Raw genomic sequence first — 27,484 nt, 5'->3', positions numbered from 1 at the left:
CATAATTTAGATGGTACTTCTTGTTGGCGTTGAATTTGGAATGGTTGGTGTTTTGATTTGTACTAGCTCTGCTTCAGCTATTGGAATTTTCACATCCAACCTTTTTGTTTTTTTTCCCCTCTCATGTTGAAGGATGTGCCATGATATGAAAAATAATGATATAGACACTTAGAACTTATTGGATGGGATACTCTTTGATCTTCTGGTTGTATCGTGAGCTCCCTGATCGTGAATCATTCGCAAAATTTTTCTGCTTTAATCTGTTATTATGGTTCTAACAGGGGTTAACCATGTTAAACTCGTAATGCACTAGGCACTTGTTTCCAAGCAGTCATGACTTCTATGTTTAATGTACTAAAACTAGACACACAATGCTGCTTGTTTTATATATACATATACACACACACACACAAAATGTGTAGGTGCATGATCACTTTCGAACATGACCGGAACGAACTTGCGCTGAGCGTCCATCGCGATGGATGCTCAGCGCAAGTTTGTGTCAAATAACACCTTTAGCGGCGACGACAAGTCACCGCTAAAAGTCGTCACCGCTAAAAGTCGTTGCCGCTAAAAGTGTTTATGCAGAAATAATGACACTGAGTGCCCATCGTGCGCTCGATGGACGCGCAACACAAGTTCGTTTTCGTCATTCGAAAGTGATCATGCACCTACACACTACTAATATATATATATATATATATAAAGTAATGGGTCTGTGCTAAACCAATTTGGTGCTAAACCACGTGCTAAATGTTTTTTTGGGCTTTTTCCATTTTATTTTTAAATTCCGACCGTACAGATGTGATCTATGTACTTGATTTTAGAGGGATCAACTCTTGAAGCGTTTGATTCCAACACATTGGTGGGTTTTTATAAAGTTCGAAAAATCAACGGTCCAAAATCTTTATAAATTTTTGAGGCTCCAAACATCATTTTTTTCATCAAAAACACATGATCCAGGTGTGGATTCTTAGTAAATCAACCATGCCCAACACATTTATGGGGCCGGAACTGCATAAAAAGCACCGGAGAAGCCCGAAAAACCCATTCAGCATGCGGTTTAGCACCAAATTGGTTTAGCATGGAGCCATTTTCCTATATATATATATATATATATATATATATATATATATATATATATATATATATATATATATATATATATATATATATATAGAGAGAGAGAGAGAGAGAGAGAGAGAGAGAGAGAGAGAGAGAGAGAGAGAGAGAGAGAGAGAGAGAGAGAGTAATGGGTAGCTGCCTGACGCTTTTTTGTGCCTACCGCGAGCCTACCGAGCTTTGTAAATATTGTTTCTATTTTTTCTAAAATATGACCATATAGATGTGATCTACATGCTTGATTTTATGGGAATCGACTTTTTGGATCATCCGATCCAACACCAAATTAGGTTTTTATAAAATTCAAAAATAAACGGTCTACAGTTTTAAAAAATATTCAATGCTTAAAAAATCATCTTTTTTCTCAAAAAACATGATCCAAGTGTGATTTCCTAGCAAATCGATCATGCAGAACACATCTGCAGGGTCAGATTTTTGAAAAACAACATGAAAACCCCTATCCACAGGTGGTAGGTTCACGGTAGGCACAAAAAGCATCAGGCACCGAACCATTTTTCTCTCTCTCTCTCTCTCTATATATATAGAGTTTGTGGTAGGTGCTTAATTGATACATGCTCGATGAAAATGCACTATTGCTGAGCGTCCATCACATGCACGATGGACACTCAACATTTTTTCTCTGCAAAAACACTGAAAAACCACATTTTTATGTCTTTAGCAGCGCTTCTGAAGCACCGCTAAAAACAAATTCAAAAAGGCGTTCACATCCTTTTTGGGGTTTTAGTGGCATTTTTAAGCATCACTAAAGACCAAAAATACGTTTTTTTGCATGTTTTTTATCGTTTTTTGCACGCTGACCGTCCATTATGCATGCACGATGGACGGTCAGCGCGCATGCATTTTGATCAAGTGGATTAAGCGCTTACCACTTTTTGTATATATATATGTATGTATATATGTATCTATCATGCACAAATGGAGGAAAGCCTCCATCAAAACCACTAAAAATTAAAAGAAAACCAGACTGCAGCCCGGATTTTGCTATCTGATCTCTCAAACTCATGGTGTCTTCATGCATATGGAATTTCAGTGAAGTAAACTCCAAAACAACTTTGGAGCCTTAAGAATCAGAACAATAGGAACTAACAGCTTGTTCTGTGCTTTAAGTCCACTGGAATAAGTTGAATTTATTCCTCTCCATGGCTTTCCTTGCTAAGAAAAAGAAAAAAGATATATTGTTAAACCTAACCTCCAATGGAACTTGACCTGGATCAAAGAAGTGCATCTGAATACTCCTGAAACCTTGCTTGGGTTGTTCCTTAACTCAGACATCTACCAAAATTAAATATCATGCAGCATTTCTCATAGAGACCCATAGCTCCGGATCCTTCAACTCAGACCACGGAGAGTGGAGTTGAATATGATGGCTGAACAGCCAGTTTTGTAGGATTTGCAGGATTGTGGCAAAAGGGATTTTTGGACCCACCCTTTCTGTAGACAAGTTATTTTCGAGGATGGTAGAATCCCTTAATTGCACCTGAATAACCTTATGGATTTTTGATGCATTTGGATGCTGAGTTTGTTATGGAGTTTATCATTGCTTTAAAAAACTCCATAAACAACCTTATGGAGTTTATTATTGCTTTAATAAACTGGGAATCTAGTAAAATGGTTTGTATATATTCAACCAAGCATGAATGTTATTGCTTTAATAAATTAGGAAGTAGGAATCTAGTCAATGTTTGTAATATTCAACAATCAATGTTCAGATAGTTTTATTGTTGATACTTAATATTTTGTTAATGTCTTGTGAATAACCTTTGTATTGAGAAATGTTCAGCAATAACAGTAACCACTAACGGTCTGTTATAGGAACATATCTTACATCTGAAAGCTACATTCAAATTTCTGTTGACTTTTCCCATTGCATTACTTATCTGATGTTGATGCTTGCTTAGCGTGACAATTTTATTTTGATTTATGGATTATCTCTTATAGTTTATTGCACTTCATTTGTTTAACCAGCTGCACAAATGGAATGAGCGATGGGTGATCCTAGATCCAACTACTGGAAAGATGGAATACAAGTATGTTATTTCAGTGAATTTTTTGAAGTAAAACTTCTGTAGTCTAGTGAAATTGATTCCTTAATATTGAACATAGTTATTTTCTGTTATATTGTCCAGGACAAGGAGAAATGAGACAGTTGTCAAGGGAGCCATTATATTTGATGCAAATAGCACGATCACTATTTCTCCTGTTAATTTTCAGTAAGTTTTGAATTGATCAGAGATTCAGAATGTGCTCTTTATAAAGTACAAACACAACAAATAATGTCATCAGTCACCTGATAACATGCTTAACACACATTTGTTTCTTAATAATTATTTATGATTTTCTATATTCTTATGGTCAGTTATTTGTTTGTTTATACTAAACTGGCTTTCTGAAGATCTTATAATATTTTTTATGTTTGTTGCAGTGGGCTTCCAAAGTATGATGGCTGCTGTTTCTGTATCCATGCTCAATGTTCCTCTTCGGAGCAAGTTTTGCATTATTGTAGATAGTTGATCCTGTACTTGTTTGTAACAATGAATCATTTCTAGAAAGTGTCTTAACTATTCATTCAGATATTGGGACCCCTCAGAAAAAAGACTATTTCCTTTGTGCAGAAACCCCTGGTGCAGCTAGAGCTTGGGTATCCACTTTACAGTAAGTTTCATGCGAGATCATTTTATGCTATGTGAAACATTTTATTATCATTATGACCTCTCCTTGCTATTACTTGCTTCCTTCCCTGTGATCTGTCCATTCAGGTTATTGGATTATTTGGTAACTTGTCTGTTATGCCTTTCATTCGTCTGCTTATGCAGAATCATGAACTATATTCCATTAAACTGCATCTGTAGCCACATCCAAGATCCAGATTAGTCCTGCATTCCAGATCCAAATGAACAAGGTGATCTGTATTCTCATGTGTAGTTATTATCAGATCCAAAATTGAGTCAGGTGGAACAAACTGTATGTAGGTCTAGCAAGGCAACTAGAGGATGGTGAAAGTGTGCATACAACTTATCACTCTATTCGTGTTTCATGGAACTTTTGAATGCAAGATCCAACGGATCTGTGTGAGAATTGATCCAGTTAAGAGATTTTGGATCTCATCTAGATGTTTTTTTTTGTTTCACATATAAATAGTAGAGAAGAGAGGGAGAGAGGCATGCTTGATGAATCAGAAACTCGAACCTTATTGTTTTTTTAGATCTTCTGAGCGACCTCGCATTGGGGTTGCATCAAAACTGGTATCAAAGCAAAATCTCGATCAATCATCCGCAATGGCGCAAGATTCAAAAAGTGATTCTAAAGAAGTTGTAGATTTGCACATGGATTGGATGGAGGCCGATGTGCTCCGGTTCCAAACTGAAGTGTGGTTTGATTGAAAAGTTTGACAAAATAGTGGTAACTCTTGATACAATAGGGCAAAGCATCCAATCACAGGTGGAATCAAACTGTGTGGAAGTTGATTTAAACTAGTCTATGGCCAGTGATGTCTAACAGAGAGCATGAGGTCCTTTGTGCTCAATTGGAAGCATGAAAACAGGAAGAAGAAGAAAAAAAGAAGGAAAAGGGAAGGAAAAACAAAAAGAAGAAGAAAAAAAAGGAAAAGGGAAGGAAAAAACAGGAAGAAGAAGAAATAAAAAGGAAAAGGGAAGGAAAAACAAGAAGAAGAAAGAAAAGGAAAAGGGAAGGAAAAACAGGAAGAAGAAAAAAAAAGGAAAAGTAAAGGAAAAACAGGAAGAGGAAGAAAAAAAATGTAAAGGAAAGGAAAAATAGGGCGAAGAAGAAAAAACAGAAAAAGAAAAAAAACAAGAAAAAAAGGAAAAACAGGAAGAAGAAAAATGAAAAAAAAGAAGGAGAGAGAGAGAGAGAGAGAGAGAGAGAGAGCATACCTTTTTTTTTTCTTGTTGCAAAAAATCGAGAGAGAAAGAGAGAGAAGGAAAGGACAAGAGAGGGAAAACAAAAGGATGAGAGAGATAGAGAGCAAAAAGGGAAAAGAGTGCACCCTTTCCCCTTTTATACCCTATAGTCAACCTACATAAAAACAAAAAAAGACGAAAATAGGCTTGTAAGCCTAGGCGGTGCCTAGGTGAGCTAGGTGATGCCTAGGTAGTAAAATAGGGCCCCACCGCCTAAACCTTGTTGCCCAGGCAGTGGAGCTACGCCTAGGATGCCTAGATGTTGCCTTTGACAACCAAGATTCAGAGAACTAGATTTGGATAAGAGAATTAACACATTTCTAGTGTATGTGACAAGATGACGAGTTCTATCTCTAGTAACAATACTATCTTTGCCATAATAAGGAATCAACATCAAGAATTTATCTTTGTCATCCGTGATGTGATTAACAACCCCATAACGAAGACTCCACACCATTATTCTGACCACTTGTTTGACCTCCAGATTGACCTTTGCCTTGGTTTTTGTACTGTGTTGTTCTCTGATTGTACCTGGGATAATCTTTGAACTAACAAATTGTTTTAACATGTCTTGGTTTCTTGCATATGAAACAACTAGGGATAAAACGTCATCTTTGTGCAACAATGTTAGGAGGAATATTCGATGTGAGTAGTATACTTCGGCCTCACTGATTACCTTCAAACACGTCCCCTGCCTCCTTTAAAATATCCTCCTATTCTACGACCACGTGATGCATTAGTAATCAGAACTTCTTGAGTATCATTTGCGGTAACTATATCAACACTAAGAATAATCTCATAATGTAACAATTTGGCTTTCAGATTCTCAAATGTAGGGAGCATCTTTGAATACTGCAAAGTAGTAGAGAGGACATGGTAATTAGGGTCAAGACCACTGAGAGCCTGCTTGATTTAAAACTTTGTATCCAACCATGGCAAGCTGATTAGTGATATTTCTTAATGGACATGAAACCTTTCTTCAAATTCTTAAATTTTCTCTTAAAAAACATGACCTTGGATTCTGATATATGAGAATGTTTGGATTGACCTAGTCCAAAGCTGTAGAGTCGTGCAATCTTCAGGTACTCTAATAAGGACCTCTTACGACAAGGTGAAAATAATATATGTAACCAAAGCATAATCCCTTTTCATCCATGAAATAAATTTTGGATTCTTGACAATAAGAGATGAAATAACAACCCCGTTCTCATCTGTATCCTCTTTGATGACATATTCTGGTGGAGGGATGACAAACCCATCAAGGTGTCAAAAGAGATCTTGACTCCTAATAAAATGAGTTATTTGTCTCTTCTATGTTAGAAAATTTGAAGAGTTCAAATTTTAACCAATTGAGGTTAAAAGGTAGAAGACATGGATGGTTGCGGATTTGAATCCATAGGAAAGCAAACCAAAATAATAAAGAATATGAGCTAGAACAAGAATACTCAACCAATCACATCAGTATCAAAATTCAAATGACCAAAGCTTGACTGGCCTTTTTTTTGGTCAGTAAACACTGCAGACAAAAAGGAGTTGAAATCCGATGTTTCTGATATAAAAAAAAATTTTATATCTAAATTCAATGGAATGACGTGATGGTCAGGAGAAAAACAATAAATCAGATTTTTCTATAAATCTGATTTCAGATGTGCAAATCTGAACAGGAAAGGACAAAAATATAAGAAGACAAGTAATATCAGCAGCAGGAAAGGCAAAATAATGGTGACGTCAAATAGAAAGAGAAAAGGAAAGAAACAAGATTGACATCAATCAAGAAACAATGATATAAATATGAAAATCACGTTAAGACAAAAATACACAACCAAATAACAACACAAGTGATGATTGGGAACAAAGGATTAAAGATTAATAGAAGAGATAAGAAAGAAGAAAGGGAAAAGAGGAAGGAAAACTTGGAGAATATGCAAGTTATAAATACCCAAGATCTCTTAGAACTTACCTCAATAGATTGAATCAATCGATCTCCTGCTCTGATACCATAATAACTTTGGTATCCATAGGTATCCAGAACAACCTCAAGAAGGAATAGGAAAAGAGAAGGTAGAGGGGTTGCTGCAGAAATGATTCCCAATAGGGAGATGTTGGAGGTTTCCTTTATATTAAAATTAACATACAAGCAACATTTACATATTTGTCCATGTAAAGAAACAAGTTCACAAATACAATGCCATAAAGTGGCTACAAGGGTGCACACTCACAAGTACAAAAGCCTCTAATGGGCCAAATACAAAGAGCCACTAAGGGCCAACACACAATCTCTCAAAAGAGAGTAAGAACACATAAAAAATAATATGGCCTTTAGTCAACAATGCTTGGGAACAAGCATACAAAATACAATAGAGGGAATGCCTTAGTTGGGCTGGTCCAATAGCTAGTTGGACAAGCTCCCAACATCTTTACATCAGCATAAATAAAAATAAAAAAACAAAAAAACAAAAAAACAAAAACAAAAATAAAATAAAAAACAGAAACTTGTCAGTCTCTATTGGACCGACATCTATTACAACTTGAAATGACTGAAATACCCTTGACGAGTATTTCAGTTTATATACACAACCTGAACTATATATATATATATATATATATATATATACAAATTGCAAATGCCATATACACAATACATTTTAACACCTCCCTCAAACTTACGTTGTGATCACTGAAAGTTTGTAAAGAAGAAAATAAAATCGAGGTGATGGAACATAAGGTAGAGTGATGTGTGTTAAAATACTATATATATATACCTGATTGATATATGCATATTTATACAATATACGTATATCAAGGGTATTTTTGTCATTTTATAAGATGCATTTTAGTACAGTCCATTAGGGACTAAAAAGTCTTTTTACTTTTATTTTATTTTTTATTTTCTTTAAGTAATATGTAATATGGCTGTTGGGGGACAGTCCAACTAGTCCAACGACTGTTGGACTGCCTCCCTTTACTATATGTGAGGCTCTATAAATAGAGCCTCACTCCCCCCTTGTAAAGCATGCTTTTGAATAGCATTTGAGATATTCTAATACATTATCTTTTTTTCTTTATGCTCTTGTGAGCTTTATCTTCTTGTGATCTTGTGGGTTTCATATTCTTGTATCTCTTTTATGAGATTGTTATGGGTCCATTAGAGACCATATTATTTTGTGCACTTGTGTAGCCCTTTGTTGGCATTGTATTTGTGCACTCTTGTTTCATTACATGGTATCAGAGCGAGACTCTTGAAGTAGTGAAAGCTATATTGGGATTATTCTACTTGTGGTGGTGCTCTTCAACTCTTACTCCTCTTCCAATCCTTCTACACAAAAATTATTTTAATCATTATGGGAGAAAGAGATTCCGCCTCCATCATCTCCTACAAGCTCAATGAAAACAATTATTTAATGTGGGCGACGATAATGAAGAATCACATCAAAGGTAAAAAGCTATGGGGTTTTGTTAGTAGTACCACTAATGAACCACAAATCAAATTGACAAGAGAAGAAGATCAAGTCAAAGCTTTGTTTGAAGAAGAAAAGGAGAAAACTTTGCAAGAATATCAAAACAAGTTGGAGGATTGGGAAGCTAGCAATGCTCAAATTCTCTCATGGTTCATGGATACCATGGAGTTCAAAATCGCCACCAACATCAAGTTTAAAAAGGCATGTAATGCATGGATTTTTCTAAAGAGTACCTTCATCCAAAAAGATATGACTAGGCTATATATTATCTTCAAGACAAGGTACGTAATACCAAAAGAAATAAAAGTGTAAGAGACTTTTACGGTATTTTATCTCCTATTTGGGATGAACTAGCCATGTTAAAACCAAAATGAGAAGGTTCGGCTATTGAAATGAGAAGATCTCCAATAGAAAGATTTTTTTTTCTTTTCTTTATGGTCTCTGGTCAGAATTTGAGAAAGCTAGGTCCTCCTTGCTTCATAGGACCTCGACTCCTTCTATAAGTGAGGATCTTGCTCAAATTTGCCAAGAGGAAACAAGGCTTGGAATACACAAGTCTAATGATGAGGTCCTTGCCATGGCAAGACCCGAGAATTTTGTAAAAACATATAAACCATTACACTTTGAAAGAAAATTCAATGGGGAAGGACATAACGAAGGAGGCTACAAAGGTAAAATCATTGTAAGAAGCTGGGACATATAAGACCGTATTGTCCCAAATTTAAGAAAGTGGCCGCCTTAAGTGAAGAACCTCAAGAATCAAAGAAAGTGGGCAACTTCAATGATTTGACCATTGCCCAAATAGCAAAGTCTGTCTCATAAATTCTTAAAGACACTCCTATATCTGGCGTTGTCATCTCCTCCTCTTCTCCTCTAGGTAAGTCTTCTTGGATTTTGGATTCGGGTGCCTCTTTTCACATGACTTTTAATGAGTCTCTATTATCCGATTGCACTAATTCATATTTTTCATGTGCATCAACCACAATGGTATCTCTTTAAAAAGTATAGGAAACTTCAACAATATCTCAAAAAACTTTTTTGTTCCAAAAGTGAGGGTTATTCCAAAATTGGACTTAAATCTTTTTTCAGTTTCTCAAATTTTCGATTATGGATGTAAAGTATTCTTCTCATCTAAGGCTTGTTGGGTGAAGAAGAAGAGATCTTTACTATATGGAATCCTTATGTTTATCCAAAAATTCTTTTTATAATCATGTCAAAGACATTAATTTAGATCTTTGGCATAAAAGAGTAGGACACCCAAGTATATCCAAATGATCTCATTTTTCATTTTTGAATTTTTTTTGTAAGGATAAAGATTTTGTATGTGAAGATTGTATACTTGAAAAAATACAAATGACACCTTTTGGATCTAGAACCTTCGTGTCTAATGAAAATTTTGAAATAGTGCATTTGGATGTATGGGTCCCGCTCCCGTTATGTCAAAAGGTGGTTATTCATATTATGTTACATTCATAGATGATTTTAGTAGACATACTTGGATATACTTCCTCAAACTCAAATTTGAAGTCTTTTCGTGTTTTAAAAACTTTCATAATCTTGTTAAAAATTAATTTGAAATAAATATTAAAGTCTTCCGCTCCGACTCAGGGGAAAAGTTTCTTTTAAATGAATTTCAATTCTATCTAAAAACTTATAGAATTGTATACCAAAAATCTTGTCCTAGGACCCCCCAACAAAATGGTATTTCCGAAAGAAAGCATCATCACATTATTGAAACTACTAGGACCTTATTTAAAAAGAAATTCCAAAAAAAATTTAGGCCAAAGCCGCCCTAACCGCAGTATATCTAATAAATAGAATGCTTTCTCAAAGATTGAAAAACAAATCTCCTATTGAAAAACTTTTTAAAATTCTTTCTGACTTAAAAAGGCTAAGGGTATTTGGATGTAAATGTTTTGTACTTGAAAAATATAACAAACTCTCTCCTAAAGCTATAAAATGTGTCTTTCTTGGATATGCCAAAAATAAAAAAGGCTATTGATGTTATGATCAAACAAATGATAAGCTTTATGTTTTTAAAAATGATACTTTTCTTGAAAATGAAAATGGATTTGATTTTGAAAAACCTAAAGAAGAATCCGAGTACGCCTTATTTGATTTGTTACCTAAATCAAATAATGAAATTGTTGATAATGACATTGGTAATTTTGAGTCTATTAATGACTCAAGTGAAGAAAGAGAATCATCTCATAATCTCTTATAATACTCTAGACGAGATAATGGGGAGCATCCATGTGCATTTGAAAGATATAATCAATCAACAAATGTTGAAGAAACTAGTATTAGAAGATCTGAACAAATACATAGGCCTCCAAATAGATTTGTCTCTTATGAATCCTTTTCTCCAAATTATAGGGCTTGTCTTCTAGCCATTCATTTATATCATGAACCATCTAACTACAATGAAACTAAAAACATAAAAGAATGGGTTGAAGCCATGAAAATAGAATTAGATGTATTTCACAAGGCCCATACTTGGGCAATTCAAACTCTCCTCAAGGAAAATAAAACAATAGGGTATAGAAGGGTCTTTAAAATCAAAACAAAAAGTGACGGGTCCTTAGAAATATATAAAGCAATATTAGTTGCAAAAGGATACTCTCAGGAATATGAAATAGATTATGAAGAAACATTTGCCCCAGTAGTTTGTATGACCACAGTTAGGGCTCTAGTTGCAGTAACATCTATTAGAAAATAGCCTATATATCAGTTAGACGTTAAGAATGCATTCTTAAATGGAAACCTAAATGAAGGAGTGTACATGGATCTTTTCCCTGGTTTGACTATTGAAAATGATATGGTTCTTCGTCTTCAAAAAGCTTTATATGGGCTTAAACAAGCCCATAAAACATGATATGATCGGTTTAGTAGTACTGTGTTGATTCTTGGATTTAAATCTTGTTACATTGACACTGCCTTTTTTGTAAGATCTACAGGTACCTCACTTATCATTCTCCTTTTGTATGTTGATGATATGATCATCACTGAGAATGATCAGAAGAAAATTGAAAAAATTAAAATTATGTTTAAAAAATCTTTTGATATGACTGACCTTGGTTTTTTGAGATACTTTTTAGGAATTGAAGTAGTATACTCTCCAAGAGGGTACATTTTATCTCAAATCAAGTTTACAGCTGATATTGTTACGCATTAGGGAATCACTGACACAAAATATGCCGATACTCCTGAAGTGATAAATGCAAAAATGAGAGCTGAAGATGGAGTGTTATTAGATGATCTAACTCTTTATAGACAACTTATCGGATTATTAATATACATGTCTATCACTAGGCCAGATGGTATACCTATCGAGGCTTGGAAATGCTTGGGAGAGAAAGGTTTAGAATGGTTGACAAATCTTTTTAACTTGATTTGGCGAACAAATAAGATGCCTAATGAGTGGAGGAAGAGTACTTTGGTGCCTTTATATAAGAATAAGGGTGATATACAAGATTGCACAAACTATCGTGATATAAAACTCATGAGTCATACTATGAAACTTTGGGAGAGGGTGATTGAGTCTAGGTTGAGGAAGGTTGTCATGATATTGGAGAATCAATTTGGTTTTATGCCTGGAAGATCAACTATGGAAGCTATACATCTTCTTAGACAACTTATTGAAAGATATAGAGAGAGGAACAAAGATTTGCATATGGTTTTTATTGATTTAGAGAAGGCATACGATAGAGTACCTAGGGACGTTCTCTGGTGGACAATGATGAAGAAAGGTGTTTCTCTCAAGTACATTAGTATAATTAAAGATATGTATGAAGGAGTAGTAACCAATGTCCGCACTTGTGGAGGGGTGACAACCGATTTTCCGATAACGGTTGGGTTACATCAAGGATCTGCTTTAAGCCCTTTCCTATTTGCGATAGTGATGGATGAGCTTACGAGATCAATTCAAGAAAATGTACCGTGGTGTATGTTGTTTGCTGATGATATTGTTTTGATTGATGAGTCTAGAGCTGGGGTTAATGCTAAGTTAGAATTATGGAGACAGACATTGGAAGCTAGAGGTTTTAAGTTGAGTAAGAGTAAGACTGAATATATGGAATGTCGGTTTAGTAAGCAACGAAGTAGTGATGGGAGTGTAGTGAAGCTTGGTGAGCAAGATATACCGGTGAATGATTATTTCAAATATTTGGGATCCATCATTCAAAAGTATGGAGAAATTGATGGAGATGTAAATCATAGGATAAAGGTTGGGTGGATGAAATGGAAAAGTGCTACTGGAGTGCTGTGCGATCGTAGAATGCCATTGCGGTTGAAGGGAAAGTTTTATAGGACGACTATTAGACCCGCTTTACTATATGGTACGGAATGTTGGGCTGCCAAGAGACATCATATTCAAAAAATGAGTGTAGCTGAGATGCGGATGCTTAGATGGATGTGTGGAAATACAATAAAAGATAAGATTCGGAACGAAGAGATACGTAAGAAGGTAGGTGTTGCACCCATTGAAAATAAGATGCGAGAGAATCGTTTACGGTGGTTTGGACATATTCGGCGAAGGCCTAATGATGCTCCAGTTAGAAGGTTGGATAAATGGGAAAATATATTAGTTAAAAGAGGTCGGGGTAGGCCTAGGAAGACTTGGATGGAGATGATAGGAAAGGATATGAATGCTTTGAACCTCACCGAGGACATGGCGTTGGATAGAAATGATTGGAGGAAAAGGATTCATGTGGAAGACCCAAAATGAATTTCTTTTTTGGTTCATATCGCTGACCCCAATTGTTTTGGGATGAAGGCGTAGTTGTTGTTGTTGTTGTTGTCTATCACTAGGCCAGACATTGCGCATGCTGTACACACTGCAAGTCAATTTCAACATGCACCTACATCGGTTCACATGAGTCCAGTATTAAGAATAGTTCAATACGTCAAGATAACTATATCTAAAGGGCTATTCTTATCCTCTTCATCATCTTTAAATCTTATTGCTTATAATGATTCTGATTGGGGAGGAGATCTCAATAACCGTCATTGTGTGTTTGTAGGTGATTCCCTTATCTCTTGTCGATGCAAAAAATAATAGAAAGTGTCTTTATATTCTACGAAAGCTGAGTACAGGGCAATGGTTATAACAACCACCGAGGTCGTGTGGATAAGAGAACTTCTTTCATATATGGGTGTTGATGTTTCAGAACCTTTAAAACTATGCTGCGATAACAAAAACACCATATATATAGACAATAATCACATATTTCATGAGCGAACAAAACATATTGAGATGGATTGCCACTATGTTCGCGAAGAATATTTGAAGGAAACAATTACTTTGCTATATGTTCAGTCCGAGTTTCAGATTGCGGACATCTTTACCAAATCTCTTCTTCTACCTAGATTCTTGTATCTTCTTAGCAAAACTTCGGTGATTTCACTGTAAGTTTGAAGGGGAGTATTAAAATACTGTATATATATACCCGACTGATATATGTATATTTATACAATATACATATATCAGGGATATTTTGGTCATTTTATAAGATGTATTTTAGTACAGTTCATTAGGGACTGAAAAGTCTTTTTACTTTTATTTTATTTTTTATTTTCTTTAAGTAATATGTAATATGGCTGTTGGGGGACAGTTCAAGTAGTCGTTGGACTGCCTCCCTTCACTATATGTGAGGCTCTATAAATCAAGGTTTTAAAACCTGTGACTCGGAACTCGACTCGTTCTTTATTGACTCGTGACTCGGCGGGTCAACTCGGTGACTCGGACCGGGTTTTGTTAACTTTTGATTTTAAAAGAAAAACAATATATAAATTATCATTTAAACATATAAAAGTTTGTAGAATGACTTAATTACTAATGTAATTGATTAATAAGTAAAATAACATCAAGTAAAACTATATCTAACTTATAATTACTCATCTAATAGCAAGAAATCAAACAACCAAGCAAAACAATAATTCAATATTTCAATAGAAACAAGCCCTAAAGTAAAGTTAAGTTAAAAACTTATAAGAGTAAGAGTAAATTTAACTAAAGTAAAGATAATCATACTTGAGCAATCTGCCAATGCATCTCAGCAATCAACTTTCGCATCTCAGCAATAACCATACTAGACCCATGGCCATATAACAAAATTACAAAGTTCATAAGTATAAAGTTAATGATCATAACACAATGACAAAATCAAATTTCAAACATCCAAAATTCATCCACTTTTATAAAATATGATATCTCAATTCTCAAGTCAAGAGTCAATGACTCAAATCTCAAATAGAGGCGAAGTGTGTAATGAAAAGAGGCGGAAGCACCAATAGAGCAAAAAACACTCTTTAAGAGTGACCTAAAGAGCCAAGAACACAAACACTAAAAGTGCACACACAAAACTCTCAAAAGTAGAAAATGACTCAAAGTCATAAGTTGGATTTATTGAAGAAAGGAAGAGAAGGGTGAAAACCCATTGCTTACAAGAGGAGAACACCTCCTCTATTTATAGAGGAGGGAGTGTAAAGGAAGAGACCACAAGGGGCTCCCATGTAGTCGTTGGGAGCCCCAACGACTACATGTGTGGGGCCCTTGTGGTCTTACAAAAAAGAGAAAATAAAAAAGAAAAAAGAAAAAAGAAATAAGAGAAAAAAGAAAAATATAAAAATAAAAAGGTTACATTGTGGTTTTACCAAAATACCCCTATCGGGTATTTCAAAAAAGGAAACTGTATATATATATACATATATGTATATATATACATATATATACAAATGTATATATATATATAAGTATATGTATATATATATATATATACATGTTTTAACACGCCCCCTCAAACTTTACGGGGAGAAGACCAAAAGTTTGCTAAGAAGAAACATAAATCGTGGAGTTGGGAGCGCCTTGGTGAAGAAGTCAGCTAGTTGATATTCTGAAGTAACATATGGTAATGAGATAGTCCCTCTGAGATATTCGTCTCGAACATAATGGCAATCCATTTCGATATGCTTGGTCCGCTCATGAAAAGTGTGATTGCTGGCAATGTATATCGCACTTTTGTTATCACAGCAGAGTTTGGTGAGAGTGGAAATGGGGACGCCCATGTGACCAAGGAGACTCCTGAGCCACACGATTTCCATAGTTGTCATTGCCATGACCCGATATTCAGCTTCAGTGGATGACAGTGAGACCTTCTGCTGCTTCTTGCATTTCCACGAAATGAGAGATTCACCTAAAAAAATACAAAGACCCGTAATTGAGATACGATCATTGGGATTTCCTCCCCAGTCAGCATCAGTAAAAGCAGTTAAGTCAAGAGATGAGGAAGAGGATAAGAAGAGTCCCTTGGAGATGGTATTTTTGATGTATCGCACAATTCTCATTACGGCCGCCATATGAACCGAAGTAGGTGCATGCTGAAACTGGCTTGCTGCATGAACCGCATGAGCTATATCTGGACGTGTGATGGATAGATAGGTGAGGGATCCGATTAATTGACGGTAGGGGGTTGGATCCTCAAGAAGAACACCATCTTCAAGTCTCAGTTTCACATTGATAACTTCGGGAGTCTCAACTTTCTTTTCATCAGATATTCCTGATTTGGTACAAATTTCTGCAGCTAATTTCATTTGAGATAGGATGTATCCTCGCGCGGAATAAGCCACTTCAATTCCTAAAAAATATTTCAAATATCCAAGAGCAGACATATCAAAAGTTTCTTTTAACATAGACTTTACATCATTTACTCCCTTTTTGTCATTCTTAGTGATGATCATATCATCAACATACAGCAGAAGCATAATAATGGAGTCACCTGTCCTTTTAACAAAAAAAGCAGTGTCAGTATAGCAAGAAGAAAATCCTAAATTGATTAATACATTACTAAACCTGTCATACCAAGCTTTAGGAGCTTGCTTAAGTCCATATAAGGCCTTTTTTAATTTCAAAATTTTTTCATTTAAATTCATACCTGGAGGCGGTTCCATATAAACTTCTTCATTTAAATTACCATTAAAAAAGACATTTTTGACATCAAGTTGAAAGATTGACCATTTTTTAACAGAAGCTATAGCAATAAGAGCTCGAACACTAGTCATTCGAGCAACTGGGGCAAAAGTTTCATCATAATCTACCCCATACTCTTGGGCATAACCTTTGGTTACCAACCTAGCCTTATATCTTTCCAATGAACCATCACTTTTAGTTTTTACTTTAAAAACCCATCTACATCCAATGGGTTTCTTGCCATTGGGAGGATCAATGATTTCCCAAGTTTGCGCCCTTTTAAGAGCATTAAGTTCTAGTTCCATAGCTTCATTCCAATGGGCATATTGTTTAACATTGTAATGAGATAGTTCATGAAAGGGGTGAAGAGCAAGTAGGCATGCTCGAAAGTTAGGAGAAAAAGAATCATAAGAAACAAATCTATTGGGTATTTTGGAAATACGATTTGATTTTCTTTGAGAGGTCTCTTCGATTGACTCACTTTGAGAGAATTTTTCAAGGGCACAAGGAGGATTTCTTTCATTCCTTCTAGAGTAGACTTGTATTTGTCTTGAAACATTTTCTTCTAAGTTTTGATCATCATTTGGATGTTCAAAATGATCTTCACTAAGAGGTTCACTAGGATCAATATGATCATCTATAATGTTTTCTTGAGGCAATAAGTCAAATAAAAAGGAATAATCAATATTTTCATTTGGTTGGTGTGAAAAACCATTTTCTTCTTCTAGGAATGTGACATCTTTTGAGATATAAAGTTTGTTCTTGAGCATGTCAAAACATCGATAACCTTTTTGTTTTTCGCCATATCCTAAGAAAATACATTCAATAGCCCTATGAGAAAGTTTATCATTTTTGTGAGTTAGAATAAAGCATTTACATAAAAAAATTCTTAGTCTTTTATGATCGGGAGACATATTGTAAAGTTTTTCAAATGGAGAAAGATTTTTCAAAGAGGATGAAGGGGTTCTATTGATAAGATATGTTGAGGTTAGAACCGCTTCGGCCCAAAAGGATTTTGGGATATTTTTTGAAATTAATAACGTTCTTGTAGTTTCTATTATGTGTCTATGCTTTCTTTCCGCAAGACCATTTTGTTGCGGAGTGTTGGGACAAGAACGTTGATGACAAATTCCATTTTCTTTTAAATAGCTTTGAAAATCATTGGACATATATTCGCCTCCCGAATCGGACCTAAGAATAGATAGATTTCCCAAAAATTGATTTTTAACCATTGCATGAAATTCTTTAAAGAAGGAGAAAACTTTGGATTTGCGACTTAGGAAGTAAATCCACGTAAATCGAGTGAAGTCATCAATAAAGACCACATAATACGAAAATCCTCCTTTAGACAAAATAGGGGAAGGTCTCCACACATCGGAATGAACAAGTTCAAATGACCGAGTGGTAAAGTAACTTCTTTGAGGAAATGGAGTAGCTTTAGATTTCCCCAAAATGCAATCTTTACAAGTCATGTGATTGTCTTTACAAGTATTGTTCAAAAACGGAAAAAGAGACATTTTTACAAAATTTGGATGACCAAGTCTCTCATGCCAAATTCCAATACTTTTGTCTTTTACAAGATTGCAAGATGACTTAGATGGAAGAGTCAAAAAGTCCATAAAATAGAGATCACCCCTTCTATGGCCTTGCCCAATCCGAAATCCTGCACGGTGCAATCTTTAGGTGAGAAAGAGACTTGGCATCCATGATCGGTGATTTGAGAAACGAAAAAAATATTTAAATTAATTTTTGGAACGATTCTTACTTTAGGAACGAAAAAGTTTTGAGAATTTTTAAAATCAAGTGTTTCAATACTTTCAATTTTCAATGATGTTTCATCGGCCGTTGAAACATAAGAGGATATGGGTTCGGAAAAAACATTTGAAAGAGAGTTTTTATGAGATGTCATGAAAAGAAGCACCGGAGTCTAGTATCCACATACCTGGAGGTGATGAAGAATAGGCGATGGCGGCTCCGGATGTTGAAGAAGAAGTCTTGAAAAGATGTTGGAGAACTTCAGAGATATGATTAAGAGTCTCTTTGGTATCTCCCTCTTTGGCACTTTCTTCTTCCTTCTTTGGAGAATTTTCTCCAACCGCGGCTACTTTTCCCTTAAGTTTGGGACAAACCGGTCTAATGTGTCCCGGTTCATTACAATAATGACATATTATTCCCTTTCTAGGCCCATTACTATTTTTTGCTAAAGTGAGGAGGTCTATAGGCTTTAACATTTGATCCGGGCCTAGTAACGGCCAAAACTTCATCACTCTTAACACTTAAGCTAAGTCGAGTTTCCTCTTGGCATATTTCGGCAAGGGCGTCTTCAATAGGTAGGGCTTTGCTTCTATGGAGAAGAGATGCCCTAACTTGTTCAAATTCCGGGCGAAGACCATGAAGAAATTGAAAAAAGTGCTCCTTTTCAATTTGTTCCCTTCTTAACTCAATATCTTCCGGAGCCACCCATTTAGGCTCAAGAAGAGCAAGTTCATCCCAAAGAGGGGTTAGAGAGCTAAAATAGTCCCGGACACTCATATCCATTTGTTTTGGTGGAACGGATTTTTTCTTGACAAAAAAATTGTCGAGCAAGATCCTTTTGGGTATACATACCCTTAAGGAAAAACCATGCCTCATTGGCCCTTCTAAATTTGGCAATATTAGCACAATTTTTAAGGTCTACATTGTTCATAAACCATGCCAAAATTTTGGCATGGTTACTTTTCCAATCCTCAACTTTGGATTGATGGTCATTGATAGCTTTGATGCGCTCATCGCCATCTAAAGCTTTTTCAACCTCATTTTCGATTTTAGTGAGAACAAGAGAGGGTTCGGGAGTAGTTCCCATAACAAAACCCCAAAGTTTCTTACCTTTTAGATGATTTTCCATAGCGGAGGCCTACATGAGATAGTTGGACCTATTTAGCTTAAAAGAAAGCTCAACTTTAGAATCACATTCCATCGGCACCAAGTATCCTTCCTTTCTTCTTAAAATTTGAGAGGCACACGTTCCAAGATAACAAAGAGAAGCCCAATCACCAACCGAGCTCTGATACCATGTAATGAAAAGAGGCAGAAGCACCAATAGAGCAAAAAGCACTCTTTAAGAGTGACCTAAAGAGCCAAGAACACAAACACTAAAAGTGCACACACAAAACTCTCAAAAGTAGAAAATGACTCAAAGTCATAAGTTGGATTTATTGAAGAAAGGAAGAGAAGGGTGAAAACCCATTGCTTACAAGAGGAGAATACCTCCTCTATTTATAGAGGAGGGAGTGTAAAGGAATGGACCACAAGGGGCTCCCATGTAGTCGTTGGGAGCCCCAACGGTCATAAATTTGACTGTTGGGGCCCCAATGACTACATGTGTGGGGCCCTTGTGGTCTTACAAAAAAGAGAAAATAAAAAAGAAAAAAGGAAAAAAAAAGAGAAAAAAGAAAAATATAAAAATAAAAAGGTTACATTGTGGTTTTACCAAAATACCCCTATCAGGTATTTCAAAAAGGGAAATTGTATATATATACATATATGTATATATATACTTATATATATATATATATGAATGTATATATATATATATAAGTATATGTATATATATATATATATACATGTTTTAACAAAGTGCTATTATTTGAAACTTCATTTGAATCAATTCTTGAGTTGGAAGTAGAAATTAATGGCTGAATTGGAGTACTAGTGGTTGCATTTTCCCTTGCATCTTCATCTTCAACTCCATCACCACCTTCGTCATCAATAAGATTAGCTTCTTCAATGTTTTCAACTTCCATCTCCAAGTCTCTTAAGAAATCCTTCATTCAATAAAATATGACACATTTGAGTTAACATGCAATAGAGAAAGACAAAAAACTAAATTAAATTTTTTTTAATCAAGTTAAAATATCAAACAAACTTTTACAGTTTTACCTCATCTCTATCTAAAACTCCTTCTTGCATGACCCATTCATCCATTGGTGTTTGCAAATATATATTGTCCAAAGAAATTGGGTCAAGACGTGTTCTCTTTAATTGCTTTTCTCTCAGACGTAAATTATAATGGACAAACACTAAGTCATTAAGTTTCTTTTGAGCTAATCTATTTCTTCTCTTAGTGTGAATTTGATCAAAGGTACTCCAATTTCGTTCACATCCAGATGAAGAACATGTTTGACTAAGTATACGAATAACAATTTTTTGAAGATCGGGGGCACATATTCCATGCATTTTCCACCATATTGCTGCATAAAGCCAAAACACACAAAAATGAAAAGTTGATTAAAGAAATATTCTTTTGCACAACACAACAATAATGTTAAAGATAAATCACCTGGCTTATGCTCATCTCTAGTCGTAACAGCTATAGAAGTACCAAAATCTGCACTTGCGTCTTCAAATAGCTTAAGTTGCTTGCATGCTCTTACTCTAGCTGAAATATTTGGCTCCAACTTCTCAATACATTTAATTAAACCACGCCTTACTTTAGGATGCTTTGTGAATTACATGAAATAGTGCAAATAGTCAAATACATTAAATTGATAATTGCTAAAAGAAAGTTCATATTCAAAATTTAAAATAATTAATAAAAAGATATAAACAAATACATACCTTAGAAAATTGTGGACTATAGTGGTATTTGGGATTGAGATAGTATGCTGCTGCATGAAGAGGGTGATGAAGTTGATTTTCCCAACGATTGTCAATTATTTTCCAATAAGGTTTATACTTTTTCTCGTCATTGTCATGAATTTCTTTTATAGCCTCTTTGGCTCTATCCATAGCTTCATAAAGATAACCCATTGTAGGATTTTCTTCTCCATCGACCATTCTCAAAACTTTGACCAGAGGTTCTATAGTTTTAACAGTTGATTCTACGACTCTCCAAGAATTACTATTCAATATAATATCCTCCATCTCTTTTCCCTCAGCAAATGATGAATATTTTGAATTGTTCCATTCATCTGATGCCATCATTTTTCTAAGACCACTTCGATGTTCTAGTAAAGATTGAAGCATGATAAAATTAGTGGCAAATCTTGTAGTAACCGGTCTTAGAATTTCTTTCTTATTAGAAAATTGAGTCCTCATTAGGTTCAAAACAAAAGTATGATTGTAGATGAACTTCGTGATCCTTTTTCCACACATCCAGCTATGGTTTTTATCTTAGACAAATCTTCAAGCATGAGATCTATGCAATGAGCTGCACAAGGAGTCCAAAATATGGTTTTCCTCCTATCCTCCAACATCTTTCCAGCTGCTTGATAGTTGATTGCATTATCTGTGATTATCTGCCATTTTTTAATTTCAAAACATTATTAACATACTAGATAAATTATAAATATCAATGTTTAATAGAAAATTACAAAAGAACAAAATAATATACCTGAACAACATTCTCTGCACCTACTGTTTCCACCACTTCATCAAATAATTTTAATAAATTTTCTCGATTCTTCACGATACTTGTTGCATTAAATGATTTCAAGAAGTAAATGCCCCTTGGACAATGAACAAAAAAATTTATCAATGTCCTTTGTGTTGTATCTTTCCAACCATCAGCCATAATAGAACAACCCATTTCGGCCCAAGACTCCTTGTACTCTTTGAAATAATCATCAATTTTTTAAATTTCTTTTTGTAACAATCTTCCAGAAATCTCAGATGAAGAAGGCGGCTTCAATCCCATTCCTACTGAGGAACAAACTTCAATCATCTTCGTAAAGTAAGGAGAATTGGCTGCGTTGAAAGGAATGGCTGAATGATAAAAAAATCTCGCAATAGCTGAACATAACCTATCTCTAGCTTTTTTATCCAAAGCTGCTTTTATTCCAAGTTGTTTCATTGATGGAGACCCTGCCTTCACTTGAACAAAAGCATCTAGATTATGCTTTGGGGCATCATTCATCAATTTTTTTTTCCTTTATATATCTTTTCTCAGAAGACTCATCACTTTCATCTGACAAGTCCATATCATTATCATTTACTTCAACAAAGGAACCAATCTCATTTACAATATTTCTCTTATATAATTTGTTTTCCTTAAATGACTCCAAATTCTTACGAATTTTTTTTCTTATAGATTCTTCGACTTTGTCACATGGTTCCACCTCTCCTTTAATACCAGCAAGATGATACTTAAGTCTATTAATGCCACCACTCATTTGTTTTGTACACCAAGTACATTGTACCCTCTTCTTTTTCTTATCAAGTGGTAAACCAAAATCCCACACAGGGTCCTTTCCTTTAGTGAATGTTATTGGAGTCCTTGAAGATCCTTCTTCTGACATTTCTTTGATGATTTGATAAATCTAAAACTGTTAAATTTGAAAAGTTAAAAACATACGTATGGTTAGTAGATTATGCACAAACCCACCAAGGAAAGTTAAAAACATAGTGTCGTACAAGTATAAAACTAAAACTATACATGGTACACTACATAATGCACAGAAACTGAACATTATATATGCTCATCAGCATAAACAAGTTATCATTTTTTTTTACTATTAACACTAGCACGATCAAGTCATCAACAACAAAAAAAACCCATTAGTGCATGCTTCGTTGCCAAAATAAATAAATAATGGATCCATGCTAATTTTTTTTTTCAAATCTGTTTGGTTAAAATAGCGAAAGAAATGAACTTGATCAACGTTCACACATAATACATGTACACATGTATCCACGTAATCAAATTACACCTTTCCTTTTGCATTTTGTTTCCCCGAAAATACTGGTTGCTGAGATTTTACAAATGCATTTTTTGGTTAAAGTCATGACCATCAAATTGATACTGTTTGAGAGGAGCTTTTTCTTGTCCTTTTTGTAAAATTATATAAATACCCCTGGTGATGTACAATTTATGTAACCATGTGGAAGTTCTCAATGCAAAAATCCAGTGAACTTGTCATATATTTATTAAAGGCTGAGGAATTTGACTTGCAATATTTGTGTGTATGTGCCTAGTTTTCAATGTGTATCCCTGATAACAATTCAACTCCTGAAGTCATCAGAATTTCAGTGTGCAGGGTTGTATGTGTACATGCATGGATATACAATATGTTTATCATATAGTGATTCAGATTGTCCTTGGACACAATTCCCCCAAGCATAGAGAGCCAAATGAAAGTTTGGAATTTGATGGAAGGATTTGAAGTCCCATGATTTGGTATGGAGAAAGCAAGAACGTGCTGTAAAAATGAGCACCTTTAGTTTGGATCTCTTGGAAGGATGAAAGATAAATTTCATCGAATCAAAAGCAAAGGCATGATAAATTAGCATGCTTTGAGACAATATCGATAGCGTGCGCCTCAGTACCTAGAGCGTGCGCCTCAGGCCCCTATGAGGCGTACACTTCAAGTACTGAGGCGTACGCCTCGCCTGTGAGGCGTACGCCTCGCCTGTGAGGCGTACGCCTCGCCTGTGAGGCGTACGCTTCAAGTACTGAGGCGTACCCCTCACAGGCGAGGTCGCAGCAGTCGAAGGACCACCTTGAATCCTTTACAAAACTCGCCGGAAAATCTTGCCGGAAATTATCGCAGCGGCAGAAAGAAACACAAAATGGGAAAATTTGAAAAAACATACCTGGTGGCGTCGAAAAATGTCGCCGATGCACTATTTTTGCTGGAGAAGACACGTCGGAGCTGCGACGATGCCTTATATTCATCGTCGATGTGCCTTCGTCGACGTCATTGTTCACGCCGGAGTTACTGTTCGCGATGCAAATACAAAACGCAAAAAAACAAACACTGTTCACGCCGGCGTCACTGTTCACGTCGGCGTCACTGTTCACGTCGGAAACTCCTTTCCGACGTCGCTTTTTTCGCCGGAGTTCTCGTTGGATGGCTGGAGCTGCAGCCGCACCTTCTCGGCTTTTCCTCTCTTCAGTCGAGGGTTGAACACAATGAATAGTGAAAACCTAAAGGGTTTTCGACTTTTCGTTAACTTAAAGGGTAAAAGAAATAATATTGCAAAAATGCCATTAACACAAACCATTCGAGTTGTCCGATTATATTTGACCCATGACCCGTCCCGAGACGCGCGAGTCCTCCAGCGAGTTTTGTAAATCCGAAAATGACAGAACTTGCCAGAGTTCAACGTGACTCGTGACTCGGCCGAGTCAAGCCGAGTCATGCCCGAGTCTTGGCAACCCGAGTATGCCTTACTGGGTTGACTTGCTGGAGGGCCGAGCCGAGCCGAGTCAGCCGAGTCAACGAGTTGACTCAGCGAGTTTTTAAACGTTGCTATAAATAGAGCCTTACTCCTTGTAAAGCATGCTTTTGAATAACATTTGAGATATTCTAATACAATATCTTTTTTTCTTTATGCTCTTGTGGTCTTGTGGGTTTTATATTCTTGTATCTCTTTTATGAGATTGTTATCGGTCCATTAGAGACCATATTATTTTGTGCACTTGTGTAGCCCTTTGTTGGCACTTTATTTGTGCACTCTTGTTTCATTACAATGTGTGCCTTAGAAATTCTTCACGAGCATAGTGGCAGTTCATTTTAATATAGTTGCCAGCTATGTATATTGCACTCTTATTATCACAACATGGTTTGGAGGGTGTCTGAAGATGAACGCTCATGTCCTCAAATAATCTTCGCAACCAAACGATCTCTGATGTGGTCGTAGCCATTGCACGATATTCGGTTTCAGTAGATGATAAAGATACTTTTTGTTGTTGTTTTCACTTTCATGATACCAGATAGTTACTTACAAAAACACAAAAGCCAATAGTTGAGTGTTGATCATTTGAATCTCCTCCTCAATTTGAGTCAGAATAGGCAATCAACTCAAGAGAGGAAGAGGACAACAAACGATCTCTAGAGGTAGTTTGTAGATATATAACAATTTTCATCGTAGCACTCATGTGAACTATGGTGGGAGAATGTTGGAATTGGCTAGCAGTATGAACTGCATGCGCAATATTAGGCCTAGTAATAGTTAAATAAGTAAGGGCGTCAATTATTTGGCGATATGGAGTAGGATCATCCAAAGGTGTCCCATCATCTATCTTCATCTTAGCATTAATAACTTCAGGTGTGTTCACCCTTTTTTCATCAGTAATGTCTGACCCATCAATAATATCATTAGCAAAATTGGTTTGAGAGATCAAGTATCCCCTAGGAGAATAAACAACCTCAATTCCAAGAAAAAATCTAAGAAATCCATGATCAGTCATTTCAAAATATTTTTTAAGGATACACTTAATATACTTTTCTCCCTGCTTGTCTGCACCTGGAATAATCATATCATCTACATAAAGTAGAAGTATGACAATCCTTGTATCAGATTTCTTAGTAAACATAGTAGTATCAGTATAACAAGATTTAAAACCAAGATTTAGCATAACAGAATTAAAGTGATCATTCCAGGCTTTGGGTGCCTCTTTCAAACCATAAAGAGCTTTTCTCAATCGAATTACCTTACCAGAGGGGACTTCATATCTAGAAAGTGAGTCCATATAAACTTCTTCTTTTAGATCTCTATTTAAAAAATCATTTTTTACATTCATTTGGTATATAGGCCAATATTGAATAGCAACAACAACAATAAGGGTCCTAACTGAAGTCATCCTAGCTAATGGGGCAAATGTCTCATCGTAGTCTATCCTGTATTCTTGTGCATATCCTTTGGCAACTAACTTGACCTTGTTTCTTTTTAGGGTCCTTTCACTCTTAGTTTTGACTTTATACACCCATCTACAACCTATAGTTTTCTTACCCTTAAGCAAATCCGAGACTTCTCAAGTCAGAGATTTTTTTAGTGCTCCTAATTCTTCATTCATGGCTTTCACCCATTTGGGGTATTCTTTTGCTTGTTTATATGTGGTAGGTTTAAAATAGGCCAAAATTCTAGCTAGACAAGCCCGGTATTGAGGGGAAAATGATTCATATAAAACAAATCTATCGGGGGGTCTAGAAGTCCCATTTGATCTTCTGACTGTTTTAGTTTGTTGATTTTCTAAGGTAGAGTACCTTTCTAAGGCATTTAGTTGACTATCATTGGCACATCTTTTATATTGAATTATGTTAGGTCCTTCAGTTTCAATGTTTTGATTGAGTCTATTCAACTCTATCGTTTTCATACGAAGAATTACCCTTTGAGACAATAATTCAAGCAAGAAAAAATACTCGGTCTTTCTCAGTTACATTTTGAAAAAAACTTTCATTTTTGTGCCTAATAAAGTATATCCATGAGTATCTTGTATAGTTATCAATAAATATTACATAGTAAGAAAAACTACCTTTACATAAAATAGGAGAGGGTCCCCATACATCCGAGTGCACTAATAAATGGTTTAGAAGAAAAGAAGCTTCTTTTTGGAGATGAGAGAGCTTTCATTTTGCCAATAATACAATCCTCGCAATAAAATTTTTCATTTTAAAATTTGCTTAAATGAGGTATATGAGACAATTATGACAAACTAGGATGTCCCAATCTTTGATGTCATAAAGCTAAATTTATATTTTGAACATTATAACAAAAATTCGGAACGAAGAGATACGTAAGAAGGTAGGTGTTGCACCCATTGAAAATAAGATGCGAGAGAATCGTTTACGGTGGTTTGGACATATTCGGCAAAGGCCTAATGATGCTCCAGTTAGAAGGTTGGAGAAATGGGAAAATATATTAGTTAAAAGAGGTCGGGGTAGGCCTAGGAAGACTTGGATGGAGATGATAGGAAAGGATATGAATGCTTTGAACCTCACCGAGGACATGGCGTTGGATAGAAATGATTGGAGGAAAAGGATTCATGTGGAAGACCCAAAATGAATTTCTTTTTTGGTTCATATCGCTGACCCCAATTGTTTTGGGATGAAGGCGTAGTTGTTGTTGTTGTTGTTGTATAACAAAAATTGCATTTTGGAAGAAAAAAATGATCCATGTAGTAAGGGTCTCTTTCTCTATAGCCTTCCCCAATCTACTTCCCGGACTAGAGATTATGCACAAAATACTTTTTGGATGAGAAGGAGACACTACACCCATGGTTGGTAATTTGTGAAATGGAC

The 27,484-nt window shown here is 35.5% G+C and overlaps 1 protein-coding gene across 1 annotated transcript in view; it reads left to right on the top strand.

Annotated features, from left to right (window-relative positions):
- SWAP70 (Pleckstrin homology (PH) domain-containing protein) overlaps window positions 1-27,484 on the top strand; it is a 64,167-nt gene that overhangs the window by 658 nt on the left and 36,025 nt on the right. The window contains exons 3-6 of the mRNA XM_089995292.1: window positions 3,109-3,170; window positions 3,270-3,353; window positions 3,566-3,597; window positions 3,714-3,795. Coding sequence (XP_089851418.1) covers window positions 3,109-3,170; window positions 3,270-3,353; window positions 3,566-3,597; window positions 3,714-3,795 — 260 coding nt within the window. The remainder of the gene's footprint in view (window positions 1-3,108; window positions 3,171-3,269; window positions 3,354-3,565; window positions 3,598-3,713; window positions 3,796-27,484) is intronic.

The sequence above is a fragment of the Nuphar pumila genome, chromosome 2 (genome assembly GCF_984573655.1).
Source record: "Nuphar pumila chromosome 2, dmNupPumi1.hap1.1, whole genome shotgun sequence".
Classification (NCBI taxonomy): Eukaryota; Viridiplantae; Streptophyta; class Magnoliopsida; order Nymphaeales; family Nymphaeaceae; genus Nuphar; species Nuphar pumila.
The sequence above is the reverse complement of the archived record's forward strand: the minus strand, read 5'-3'. Positions and strand labels throughout refer to the sequence as shown.